Here is a 14,064-nt window from a genome sequence, read left to right on the forward strand (position 1 = left end):
TTGTCAATAGTTGGCAAGTGTTGGTATTGCCAATATTTGGCAATGCCAACATTTGGCAAGCCAAATATTGGTAGCAAACCAATTATAATGTCTCATGTTGCACAAATGGTTTTCAAACCATTTCAGGAATGGGTTCCAACCCACAGACGAGCACTCAGTTTTAGTTCGGTTTGGGTGAAAAGTCAAGTAGGTTTGGTTTTGGTTGGATTGATCAGAATATCAAATAGGTTTAGTTCGGTTTGGTCTGCCAAGTTTATCCATACATTTTTGGTTGAGGTATGGTGTAGTTTTCAAACCTTTCTCAAGATTAGTTCGAGCCCCCTACTTGCCCCTCCTCCCTCCTCTCTCCCTCCCTTGTTCCTTGAAGAATCTTCAATCCGCAGGATTGTAACAATATGGAAACATAAAAAAATTGGTACTCATGCTCATTTGAATCCTATAGAATTTGAATTTGCTTAATTGCATCACATAAAAACAAAGGATTTTCTCTAAGAGGTTGGAGTGGATGTTAGATTTCTATAAAATGTAGTACAAAATATTATTAGCAAAAAAATCCTATATGATTCAATCCTACAAATGAAACGACCAATGTAGGGACATTTTTCTAAAGATTTTAATCCTTCAAAACCCTTATAAAGGTCCTTTGAGTCGAAGAGGCAAAGGTGACCACTCCGAACTGCGGTGACGGCACCGATGCGAATTGTGGTGGCCACCGAAAGATTTTCGTGAGGTTTCCTCTCTTGAGATGTGGTGGTTGCCTTCATCGGCGTGATGCAATCTACGGACAATGGCTTGACAAAGAGGGTATCATTGTGTAGCAGCGCGCTTGGTTTTCTATGCTAGCACATGTAGCTGTTGGAATCATGAAAAAGTTCTGGCGACAACACTTGATTAACTTTGACGAGATCCGAGATGAAACCCTAGGTCTGACCCATGCTGGTCATAAGTATCTGACAATGCCGATGTTTTTGCGGTGTCACCTTGTTGAAGGCATTCCTCGGATATGCTCAGTCTGGTTCTTCGATGTGAAAACCTAGATTTTGACTTTTACTGATTGGATTTGGTAACGGCGACGCATAACCGTCACATTCTTTCTGAAGGCGTTGTTGTCGAAGTAAGTTCGTGTTCTTGTGGTGTCATGAGGGTTGATGCGGATATGAGCATAACTATAGTTTGTCGACTGCGGATTTGATCGCTTCAGATTTTTTTTCTATCTATTTGCCAGCGTATTTGTGTGTGCATTGGTATTAACTGTTTGCATTCCACTATGCAGAGGTCAGGTGTGTGTTCATGGTGTTTGCATTGCCTCGGCGTCATTTTGAATAAATAAAATCCGTCCTTTGTCAAAAAGGTAATTTATAGCACTTGCATAAACCTCGAAATACAAAACCACATCGCAATAGCGCCTGTCTGTTCGTGCTGGCCTACGAGACGTGCACAGCCACAGGACCACAGGATCCCATGCAACCCAGAATCATTCGGGACGAAAAATGCGTGCACTGTTCGCCCCCTCACACCTCCAGGGAGACGTGACTCGACTCCAACCAGAAAAAATAAATACAAAGGGCTACCACACCAGCCCGCACGCAACTTTTCCCACACGCTGACACGCGGGGCCGCCCCGGCACCCGGCCCCACCTCCCAGCGGCACACGCCCGCTACCAACCCCGGACCCGTCAAATCGGCGGCCGGGCCCGCGGCTCCCCTCACGGGACAAACAGACACGGCACAGCAGACGCCATTCCTCGCGCGGGCCCCGCGTGTCACCCAAACCCGGCTCGGTGGCTCCGGAGGCGCGCTCGATCTGCGCCACGGACGGCCCGATGCGCGCCCGCCCGCGGATCGGACGGTCGGGGCGCGCCCGTGGGACATTATCGCGTCCCCGAATAATATAAGGCTGCGAGTCAACACAGCGAACAAGAGTGATAGGGAGAGAGGGCCGGAAAAAATCACTGCAAAATTATTGCGAGTGCGAGAGGAAGAGGGAAGAGGCGGAGAAGCAAGGGGAGGCGAGCGAAGGTGAGATCTCCAATCCTTCTGGAAGCTTCTGGATTCGTCGGAGTCTCCAGCAATTACGGCCGCCGCGGACGCGCGCCGCGGCGCCGCGGTGGTTTTAGGTGGCGGCGCCAGCTTAGCACGCGGGGGGTGGACGACGAGCGCCGTCGCGTGTCTGCACGTAGGTACGTCACGGGCCGGGCCTCCGCCGCGCGCCGTCAGTTCCGTCGATCTCGTCGGAGCTGAGGGCCCCCCCGACACTGCTAGATCCTTCTGGACGCTCGTCGATTGCATTGACCTGCGCTTCGAGCGCTCGATTCGCGCGTGGGGTTTTGTGGGCTCAGTGGCGGAGCTGCTGAATTCAGCTGTTTCCGCGCTCGATTTCGTTCGTTTTCAAGCTGTTAAGTGCCCGTGTAGGTTTTTTTAAGCTGCGGCGAGCTGGTATTATAATGATTGGATTGGATTCGGTAGGTGTGCGTGCGTGCGTCTGGTACAGCCCGCTTGCGGGTTAAAGCCTGCTGAATTTAGTTGCTTCAGTGCTTGCTGTTGCGCTCGACTTGCTATTGTTATTTGTTACTCGCTTGCTTCGATTTCCTCATGGAAGCACCACATCAGTTCGATGGGAATCGCTGAGCTGCGGGTTGGAACTGAATGAACTGATGTCCTTAGCCTTTTCTAGCTTAGTTCTAGATGCTTCTGGATGCGATGGTGGTGGGGAATCCCACTGGTTTCTGGTTGTGGATGTTTCATTGTTTTTCTATTGCGATTCGTCAAGTATCCTGCTTATTATCATCTGCCTTATGGTTAGAAATGTTTGCAGCTATTTAGTGATTATAATTGTTAGCCTTTTCCTTTTACTGGACTTGTTGCTCGTAATTTAACCCCTCGCGAGAAATGCTTCTGTGCTCTGGTACTTCTGTTTCCAAAAGTATCAAATGTGTGCATTTTGTTCTTTCTCCATGCATATTATGAAATCCATTGCGGAGTGACTAGGAATGGTTTGAGATGCTTAGCTCAGTAGCTTAGTTTCTCTCTGTTGTCAGCGAGTCTGTTGTTTTGTTCCCTTTTGCTTGTTCTCAAGTGGAACCTTGGTGTGTCGGCTTCGTTGTCTCGGGTGTGAACTTCTAAGAATCATTCGCAGGCAAGCATTTCCACTTTTTGTCCACAGCAAAAGGGGAAGGAGCCAATTTCTATGTTAAATAGAGCTTTTTGTACACGTCTCAGTCCCTGCCCGTGCATTTTGCTTGCTATGTTGGATTTACAGCTTATTGGATAGTTATTTTGTTTAATTTCTGATTGCTTGATTTTGCTAACCATTTGCAGCCTCACATGGCAGAGTTTGATATGTCATAAATGTTTCATAACTTATTATCCTCAGTCGATACTAGAAAGTGTACCAATTGTACTTCGTAGAACAGTCTGATTTCCATGTCGACTTCCATATTTTATACGAATACCAGCCCATCTTCATCTATCCAGTTGAACTGAGATATCTAATTAGAAAGACAACAGATATTGTGTTGCGTATATGTGCAATGCGTTTTTTGTGTGTGTGCAAACCACACTCTCAGAAGTTGGTACCCTGAGGTTTCTTCATCATGATTTGGTGGATACGTTTTGAGTTCCACATAATTGTGGCCCTTAAGATCATTTTGTATTTCTTCCAAAACACTTTGTGTCTTTGTTAATTTTGCTGTGTCTCAAATCTAACTCTACCTTTCACGATTCTATCTGATAGGACTAGAAGAATCTCCCGAGACACTTGTGTCAAATTCTGAATCTGCAGAATTGCTGCGTCTGCTCATTAGCAAGATGTCCATTGAAGAAAGGAAAATTAGTTTGATAAACAGGACGACTTCGTTAAATCCTAATGCGGTAGAATTTGTTCCTTCATGCCTTAGATCTGTGAGTGATGCTTCAAACAGATCGGACACAACCAAGATTCCTGTCTCAGAGTCCTCCAAGGAAATCAGCGCAGACCAACCAGAGTCTGTACCAAGCAACCCTGATGAAGAAGCACATCGGTATTGGCAACAACAGCTTCCAGATGATATCACTCCTGATTTCAACGTTCTTGGCCAAGATGAGACTCCTGGACCTGACAGTCTTTCACTCACGGGCTTGTCAGTGAATGATGGCTTTGGTGCTTCACTATTTTCTCCAAACCAGACATCAAGAATGCAGCACCATGCTTCTCCATTTGTTAGGGACACGCGAAGTACACGAGGGAAGTTTGAATTTCCTGGCCAAGAACAGCCGCAAGCTACTATTATGAGTCCCACTGCTAGTACTATGAGTCCAACTGCTGCTCCATGGGTAAAGACAGTAAGAAACGGTGGACAATATGGTACAAACAGAAGGGATGCTAGTCACTACAATGGAGATTCTAGCATTGGTACATTTATTTGATGAGTGTGATATTCTATACTGAAGGTGGTTCTGTTAACCCTAATCTTTCCCCTTGCAATTTCAGGATCCCCACTGCAGTCTGATGCTTATTACAGAAACCGGCGTAGCTTTAGGTCAAGTATGGACATCATGACTCAGCTGGAGGTCTGTCTTCATTAATGCATCATCCTATACATCTCAAATTGTTTTGAAATTACAATCTTCCGAGGCACCAACTGTCCCTAAGCCTAGGTACACAACCAACATAAAAGAAAAATAAATGATATGTAACTAACCAGGTCCCTATTTTCACATCTGTAAGCTTACTGGTGTGTTTCTCATATGTTAGAGCAGCAAAAGTCTTGATATGTTTTAAAAATGGTCATGAGGTACATGCATTGTATAGTTTTACAGTTTACATCAACCATGCAGAGGTTTAATACCAGCTAAGATGTCTGTTATAAAAAACATGGAACTTTTAGCAAGATCACCCCCCCCCCCCTCTCACCGGCCACGTGCATGCAGGTTGATGTCGCCCGCGCTTATGCTTTTACTCGTCAAGTTTTGCATGTATTGCCATTCTTAGTTCCTTATCGACCTTTGGTTTCTACAGCTAGGAGCCTAGGACTTTCACTCCCTAGTTAGGAATGCATATTCAATTTGATGTTGTAATGGATTACAAGCAATAGGGATCTCATGTGTCTCTGACCTTATTGGTTTCTTCTATCTGTTGCCATCTTTTTATGCAAATTGTTTGGCGACCAACAATCTGTGTCATGGCCATCTGTTAGCCACTCCTGCCAGTGGCAAGATTTGGCAAGAAATTATATTTATGGCATGTGAGGTACGGTGCTGTAATGGTGTAGTGTGCTACAAGTTGGAAAAGATCCGAACACTGGCCTAAGAAAGTCAAACATGCCTAACTCATGTGTGGTAAATTGTGGCAAGCAACTAAACACCGTCCTACAACAGAAACTAGTCTGCCATGGTATCCGAACTGAGCTATATATAAAACGAGTACGAGTATATATTGTGAGACTACGTATCGTATGAGTTATTTGAGTAATGATATGAACGCAATGTAAAACTTGGTGAATTCTTATGTTCTCAGTTGCAACAATTAATAGGTACTTTCACTTGGTGTACAAGACTGCAAGCCACTGATAAAAAAGAAAATATCATGTTGTTAGACAGCTATTTATCTGTGCAATTGATGCATCAGTCTCACGAAACATGTTGTGGTGGGTCTCATAGGATTACTTGCATTTCGTTGGACTTCCTATGAAGCCCACAAACTAGGATGACTTGTATTTACAGTGATTATGACAGATCACTCTGATTATCTGTGGAGCCATTCCATTATAGAAGAAACTGACTTATAACTCCTATTTTGTATCAATAACTATATAGCAGTGTTAATTCTCCGTTTCAGGTATCACGCTCTATTAGTTCAAACCAATCAAGTTAAGTGTATTACGTTAGAATGTACGGAACATAGTTTAATTGTTTTCTTATGAGGTCAATCTCCTGATAAAATCTGCTATTTTATTCAATCCAACCACCTTAGTTAACAAATATACTTTGTGACCTTACGTTTTGTGGTCAAATGTCTGTCATCCACAAAGTATCTGATCTGCCTGTGGGTTAACAAAACTGGATATGCCATATTTTCTGATTATTTTTTTATTGGTTACTTTGGAATATTTGATGGCAATAGCTACAATCTGTTTACCTGCATGAAATCTACTTGAAACACTTGTTTGATACCACTATATGTTCAATAGCAGAATAAAGTTGATGGACGACTCAATCAGAATCTCAGGTCACTGTCATTTGGACATTCAAGTCCCCCATCACCAGTATCATATGCTCAAAATGGTCTTGCCAACTATAACAAAGAGGCTTTTGGTCTGCCGAACAGTCCATACAGATCTCATTCAGCCATACTCACAGATGATATAATTTCACCTTCAGCTGGCAGGGAACGCTTATCCCTAGATTCTCCGAGGGGGAGGTACAAGACAACTAATTTGCCTGTTACTAGTCTTGGTTCAAGCAGAGGCTCTCATCTGTTGGCTGGCTCATACAACGGTAATCATGATATGATCTCAAACAACACACTGCAAAACATTGCTGGAGTTCAAACGGGATCAACTTGGCTGGACACAGATGCTATGGGTAGTGTTCTTGAATTATGATACATGTTTTTCTTCTTGAACCTGTGGCAGCACGGATGCCTAGTTGCCTCATTGTTTGAATTTTCTTATGACAGCTAACATGTTTTTGGAGAAGGATGAAGTTCATGATTTTGCAAGTCTAAGACATGCACTTCTTGAACAGGTAGATATACTACTCTGAGGAACCAGATTGTTGGAATTGAGCCATAATTATTGTGAATGATATTTTCCGTAGCGTAGTCTTTTTAATCCGCAAGAGAGTATATATGGTAATTTCTATGTTAGTGAAAGTAGCCATTGTATAAAGTAGCCATTGTATACTTGTGATAATACACATAATTTAATTACTACCATATTTTTTAGTAGCATCTTTTATTCTACTGCTGTATGAGGTGATGGTCATCACTTACCATGTACTCCCTCCGTTCCCAAATACTCCCTCCATTCCACAATGTAGTGCGCCCGCGCTTTCCGAGATCCAAGTTTGACCGTAAATTTAACCAACGAGACCGACTGCGGCGGGAGCAGAAGTTATACCCCACTTTTGCTCTGTATGTATCATAATAAAATGTTCATGATTTTGCGGCGAGAGTATTTGTCTTTTTAGAGATTTCAAATGGACTACCACATAAGGATGTATATAGACATATTTTAGAGTGTAGATTCACTCATTTTGCTCCGTATGTAGTCACTTGATGAAATCTCTAGAAAGACAAATACTCCCTCCGTCCCATAATATAAGAACGGTTTTGCCACTAATGTAGTGGCAAAAACGTTCTTATATTATGGGACGGAGGGAGTATTTAGGAACAGAGGGAGTAGTAACAATTACAGGGACCTAGACCTGGAAACTATAGTTGTTCATGGCTTTTAAAATGAACTCGCTGCCAGTAAAACTACATCTCATTGTCAACTAATATTTGACAGCAAGAGAGTTCTTGTTAGTGAGCTACGCTATATGGACTAATTTCCTATGAACATTTTATTTTATGTTTTCTGTTGGTATTCAAGGACTGCACAGGATCTTAAATACTCTGATTTTGGTGCGGATTTTTACACCACTTCATAGCAGCCTCTCAAAATATCTCTTGTATTGCGAGCACTGTTTTCCCAACTTGTGGTTATGTTCGCTCACAGTGCTGCCGTCCACAATTTTTTTTAGCAGGATAGGCAAGCTTTTCTAACTGGTGGCAATCCTTTAGCAAAGGAACTAAATATTAAGGAGCTGTACTCTATCCAAAGCAGATTAGCTCAGGAGAAGGCTAGAGAAAGTATATATCAACAGAGGTCAGCACTAATTTCCTCCCTGTCGCATTTATATGTTCCGATAATGTTATCTTGTGTAAGAATGAACACATCTGCACATACAAACTGTTCTGTCTATAATTTTGCATAATTCTAAATGCCACACCAGGCTTTCTTCTTGGTGAGCATGCAGTGCTTGGGCTTTTTATCCGAGTGAACAGTAGAAGATTTTCTTTAAACATACTTGGTTTGCATGCATTATTATTATCTGAAAACCTACCTGTTTTATTTGAATGATGTTTAGGATAAGGAAATTTTCAGATATTTTCAAAATAGTATGTTCTGCATATTATAATTCAACTTGTATGGGTAGCTTGCATTGAAGTTTCAAGTTTAAGATCTTGAAATTCTACAGTACCAGACAGATCTTTTGTGTACCATTATGGAGTATCCTGTATATCTCCTTTTGAGTCAGTCAGTGCTACTGCTTAATATTATTACTCATTTTGCTCCGTATGTAGTCCATATTAAAATCTCTAAAAAGGCTTATATTTAGGAACAGAGGGAGTAATAAATCAGTGCCAGTAACTGCCCATCTACTATATCCTAGTCCAGTACCCCGCTAATGGATCAACCACGATGCTCTGTTGTGAAATGATTCTCACATCATGATCTATCTGCTCTAGATTACTAAATGCTAAAGAATTGTTGGCTAATATTCTCTTGATTACCTTCACCAGATTCCAGATGCCAGAGTTGCAAGGCCTCATCCAGGAGCAGAATCCCGCGATCGATCTTTGTGGCCTTCATGCAAGTGAGGCGATGCACGTCCTGAACAACGAACTCAACAACCGGAGGAAGATTGCCCGTTCCACGGGCCGCCGGCTCCAGGCCATCATTATCTCTAACCCCCGTACCCCTGCGAGGTTGACCGCCGCCATCGAGCAGTACCTCCTGGAGCACGGCCTTCAGTACACGCAGGCACAGCCAGGCCTCTTCCGCGTCCTGCTGCAGTGAACTAGCAGGGACCGCCTAGGTGTTTGTGGACACGATCAGATGAAATGAACAACAAAAAAAAAAAAAGAATGACCTGTACTTCTGTATATGGCAGAGATGAGTAGCAGAATAGAGATGATACAGCAACAATAGTTGGTTGTAATGTTGGTATATCAGGGCTTTTTTGTCGGCAAATACGTTGTAAAATTTGCGGAGTTAGGCGATATGTTGTCCAACAGTAGTAGTGGAAATGTCGCATGCACGTGTCGATGCTGCTGCGTTTAAAGGCACATATGTTGTTTGGTTCCTTCCTTGTGTTGCACCCAGCTTGTGTGCTACTCCCTCTGTCCGAAATTACTTGTCATTAAAATGGATGAAAATGGATCTATCTAGGACTAAAATACATCTAGATATATCCATTTCAATGATAGGTATTTCTGGACGGTTGTGGGGATTTCTGCAACAGTTAAACTAAGCGAAGAGACAGGTGGTGCATTAGGCTAATTTGGTTAGCTACATATGGCTTCTCAATTAATACGGTTCTAGTACCAGCATCTTACAGTAAATACGCAACACATTAGATACATGATGCTAAGCTTATTTTATAAACTATACGTCGTGCTAAAGTATCTACAGGAAGAAGTCAGCAACAAACTAAGGTGGTGTTTGTTTCTCTAGTCCTAGGACTTTTTCTAGTCCCTGGGACTTTTTGAAAAAGACTCTCAAGGAGGTGCTTCTAAGGACTTTTAGCAAAAAGTCCCACCCTGTTTGGTTTGCTAGGGACTTTTTCTAGTCCCTACACCAAAAAGTCCCTGGAAACAAACACCCCCTAAATTGTCAAAAGCTGTTCTAACCTCTTCACATGCCTAACGTTGGACAAAACTAGCTATAGGAAAAAACTCAACGCCCTACTACTCCGCTTTAAAAGGCCCACCCGATCCCTAGATAAATAATTGGACCAACCTAACATGGATAATTTATCATAAAATATATACTATTAGAAGCTTCAAATGTTATATTTTTGAATGGTATAACTTCTGTGACATATAATTCTTATTAAATTAGTCAAATTGTCGATCTAGGGATATGTGTGAGACTTTTAAACCCGATAGGAGGGAGTAGTTAGAAAATTACTACTTCGCCATCCCATAATATAAGACGTTTTTGTAAGCTAACATATATTGCAAAACGTCTTATATTGTGGGATGGAGGAAGTAGATTATACTAAAAATAACAAATAAAATTGTTCAATGCTGTTTTAATCTATTCACGTGTCTGGTCTGTCTCAAGCGTGTAAAATGAAAATTTAAAAGTCAATGTTGTAGACTGAAATTTTGGAGTAACATGTCCCTACTCAAGTTTGACAGTGAAAAGTCATCTGATCAGAAGTAATGCGAGGTTCATTTCGAAGGACGATGTACGTAGGTCGATAGTTAACACAAGTGAGGTTTTGTCGATAAATTAAAGACAACAGACATGAGATATAAATATCTCTGATAAGAAGTTGCATCCAAATCATTCAAAATAGTTATCACCACACAAGGCCAACTACTAATAAATTAAATAAAAAATGTGCATTGATAGAAAAGGTCTTGGGTATAAAATATTTGCTATCTCTAGACATTTATGTAAAAAGAGTAAGGCAAGTGGCACTCTAGCAAGCTAGGATCCAGCACAAACAAATTGAGTAGGACTACACTTAATACGGACAACATGTTGATCACTTAAACTAAGCTAAATTAATTTTAGCAAATCAATATTAAATGGTAGAACAAGACAAAACATCATTTTATTGGCAAAAACCCATACAATTTTTTTTGAGGAAAAAAAAACTTCAACTATATAGCTTGAGAAAACTGTCACTACTAAATGCATCCGTCCTAGTCATTACTAATTGTCAATGCTCTAATAAAGCAACTAGGAGTAGCTAAATAAAACAAATTACCCCTTGTATTACCTATTCTTTCTAAATGGAAGTTTCTATTGATTATTAGCAACATATCTGGATAATACAAATTGCATAAAAGCGTTCAAGCTCTCGTCTTTTGCATCAGGACGCGTACAACAAAAATCATACAAGCGACACCAATTGATATGAAAAAGAAGTCTCCGGAGATACCAAGGAAATAAAACTCTCAAGATGCTGCATAGAAAACTCATGATGCCTTCATGCGAAGACTATGGTGCCATCCATGTTGGATAAACTGATCCGTGTGACCACCTTCTCCAATTGCAAACACACCACCATAACCAGCTCATGGCCCTCTCTTCATTGAAGAATAGAGAATGAACATAGCGGATATATGCATGACTATTCATTTTGTCAAAAGTGATATTATTTCTACAAAAGTGGCTGCTCCGACTAGAACTAAAACCCTCTAACTATGAGGCAGCCCTGTCTACCAATTACCAGATTTTTTTTCAAAACTATCACCTTTTTTGAAGCAAATTCGGAAACTATATCACAGAATGAAAAAAAATGCAAAACTATGACCCTGTCGGCCTCGCTTGGGCCGAAAAGGGACTCTTCGGCCAGCCTTCGGCCGAAAAGAGGACGTCGGCCCACGGTTGACCGAAAACGAGCTGTGGTGGGCCGAAGAGTTGCTGTCGGTGGTGGCCCGGCCGAAAATAGTAGCTTCGGCCAGCTGGTGGCCGAAATGGACCCTTTTCGGCCCAGCCCAGGCCGAAGTGTACTTCGGCCACCCGTAGGCCGAAAAGGTTGGATAAGCCCGAGCGGTGGCTTCTTCCTCCTGTGTCGCTGCTGTTCTTCTTTCTCTCCTTTCAGTCTCTCTCGTTCTTCTCGGCCTAATGTAGACCAAAAAGTACTTTTCGGCCTAGAGTAGACCAAAAAGTACTTTTCGGCCTAGTGTAGACCGAAAACAGCCATTTCGGCCAGCTCAAGCACTTTTCGGCCATGACACGACCGAAAACACTACTTCGGCCAACAGTTGGCCGAAAACTACCTTTTCGGCCTCCACGTGGCCGACAGGGTCATAGTTTTGCATTTTTTTCATTCTGTGCTATAGTTTCCGAAATTGCTACAAAATACGTCATAGTTTTGAAAAAATATCCAATTACCATGCATATTAGAACTCTACGTGGGCGGGTATAATTTGGACGCCACCGGAACTATATGCCAGATAACTCTTGTACAATGACAATAGAAGAAAGTGCCTATTGACTCACCATGATTATAAAAGCTATAGTTTGAGCTCCCTAGCTAGTTCCATCTAGGGAGGTTATCCTTAGTAAATATGACTTCCTAAGCATATACCAAAGCAAGATCCTCATTTTCAATATAATTTTTAGTTCCAAATGTTGTCTATTTTTCTTCCTGAATGCTATTGATATGTCATCAAATATCGAGCAATTTCGAGCGAATGCTCTTAGGTATGTCAAATCCTATGCGTGAATCTCAAAGTGTTTGCTCTCATCACCCTCCCAAGGGAATGACTAAGAATCACTGAATGGTTCGCTGCAAAACCACCCTTAGTAACGCCTAATTTTTTCCATGCTTTTATTAATTTTTCTTTATCATGAGCAAGTAGTTATATAGAACATGTCAAATTCTACTTTTTAGGCTTTTTGTATACGGCAACCATGCCAGCTATAGCATGGCAAAGTTTCCATGTTTTAAAGTTTTTACACATTGCCAGTGCTATAGCATGGCAAATTATGCGTATAGTTTTTTAGAGATGGCAATTATATATTTTTATAGCATGGCAACTCCATTTTTGTTTTCAAAAACATGACATGACAACTTTTCACAGTGTACCAACAATTCTCTAGCAGCAGGATGGCAAATCCCTATCTTGTAGCATGTGAATTCTATATACTGTAGCATGGCAATTCTCTATACTGTAGGAGGGCAAATCTCTATCTTGTAGCATGTCAATTCTCCCTTTTCCCCGCACCATGACAATGCTCTTCTCACATCATGACAATTACTGAATAGGTAGCACCACAATTCTTCTATGCTGCAACATGGCAATCCTTGCACAGGGGGCAACATGACCATTTTTCTAGCTGATAACATTGCCATAGCATAGCAATTTCTGTCTGATAGCTGACAAGGAGGGATAGGGGTTAATGGTGGCATTCTAAGGGAGCGGTTTTCTGAGGGAATGATCTGTTCCTCGCGAGAGCCACCCAGAGTGCACACCTATTCGCTTGGGTTACCCTCCCGAGGTGACATCGATCAGCTATTGGATGGCATCCTATTTTTTGGGTGTAAATTCAACCTAAATGAGTCTTAGTCGTCGTCCCTGTATTGGATATTGGCAACCCATGTACAAGGATTGTTCCATGCCACCAGAGTTTGTGTATTAAGACACAACGGAGGATATCACCTCAACGAGGTGGTTGTTGGAAATATGCCTAGACGCAATAATAAAATGATTATTACTATATTTCCTTGTTCATGATAATTGTCTTTATTCATGCTATAATTGTATTATCCGGAAATCGTAATACACGTGTGTCGGTGTCAAAACCGGCGGATCTCGGGTAGGGGGTCCCGAACTGTGCGTCTAGGCGGATGGTAACAGGAGACAAGGGACATGATGTTTTACCCAGGTTCGGGCCCTCTTGATGGAGGTAAAATCCCACGTCCTGCTTGATTAATATTGATGATGTGTGTTACAAGAGTGCATCTACCACGAGATCAAGGAGGCTAAACCCTAGAAGCTAGCCTATGGTATGATTGTTGTTCGTCCTATGGACTAAAACCATTCGGTTTATATAGACACCGGAGAGGGCTAGGGTTACACAGAGTCGGTTACAATGGTAGGAGATCTACATATCCGTATCGCCAAGCTTGCCTTCCACGCCAAGGAAAGTCCCATCCGGACACGGGACGAAGTCTTCAATCTTGTATCTTCATAGTCTTGGAGTCCGGCCGATGATGATAGTTTGGCTATCCGGACACCCCCTAGTCCGGAACTCCCTTAGTAGCCCCTGAACCAGGCTTCAATGACGACGAGTCCGGCGCGCATGTTTTCTTCGGCATTGCAAGTCGGGTTCTTCCTCCGAATAATTTATAGAAGATTGTGAACACCAGGATAGTGTCCGGCTCTGCAAAATAAATCCCACATACCACCGTAGAGAGAATAATATTACACAAGTCCAATCTGCTGACGTATTTTGTGGCGCAACGTCACTCCACTACCAAGCCTTCAAATTGTTTTTATTGTATCACCTCAGCGCCTTTAGCGAGGCGGTTTCCTTGGCACGTCTTGTTGAAGCAGAGATCGTGTTCCCCTTA

The 14,064-nt window shown here is 42.2% G+C and overlaps 1 protein-coding gene across 5 annotated transcripts; it reads left to right on the forward strand.

The window, feature by feature from the left end:
* The first annotated feature begins 1,914 nt into the window (after positions 1-1,914).
* On the forward strand, positions 1,915-9,108 carry LOC119291647 (polyadenylate-binding protein-interacting protein 7-like). Of its 5 annotated transcripts, none has more exons than XM_037570442.1 (7): positions 1,915-2,019; positions 3,734-4,390; positions 4,469-4,548; positions 6,168-6,561; positions 6,656-6,723; positions 7,723-7,847; positions 8,546-9,108. In XM_037570442.1, the coding sequence occupies exons 2-7, from the start codon at positions 3,808-3,810 to the stop codon at positions 8,820-8,822; spliced, it is 1,527 nt and encodes a 508-aa protein (XP_037426339.1). In that variant the 5' UTR covers positions 1,915-2,019; positions 3,734-3,807; the 3' UTR covers positions 8,823-9,108. The 5 variants fall into 5 exon arrangements, with proteins under 5 accessions (XP_037426339.1, XP_037426342.1, XP_037426341.1 ...); XM_037570445.1 differs by having other exon boundaries at positions 7,726-7,847; XM_037570444.1 differs by having other exon boundaries at positions 6,171-6,561.
* Positions 9,109-14,064: the final 4,956 nt, after the last annotated feature.

Source organism: Triticum dicoccoides, chromosome 4B (assembly GCF_002162155.2).
Source record: "Triticum dicoccoides isolate Atlit2015 ecotype Zavitan chromosome 4B, WEW_v2.0, whole genome shotgun sequence".
Taxonomy (NCBI): domain Eukaryota; kingdom Viridiplantae; phylum Streptophyta; class Magnoliopsida; order Poales; family Poaceae; genus Triticum; species Triticum dicoccoides.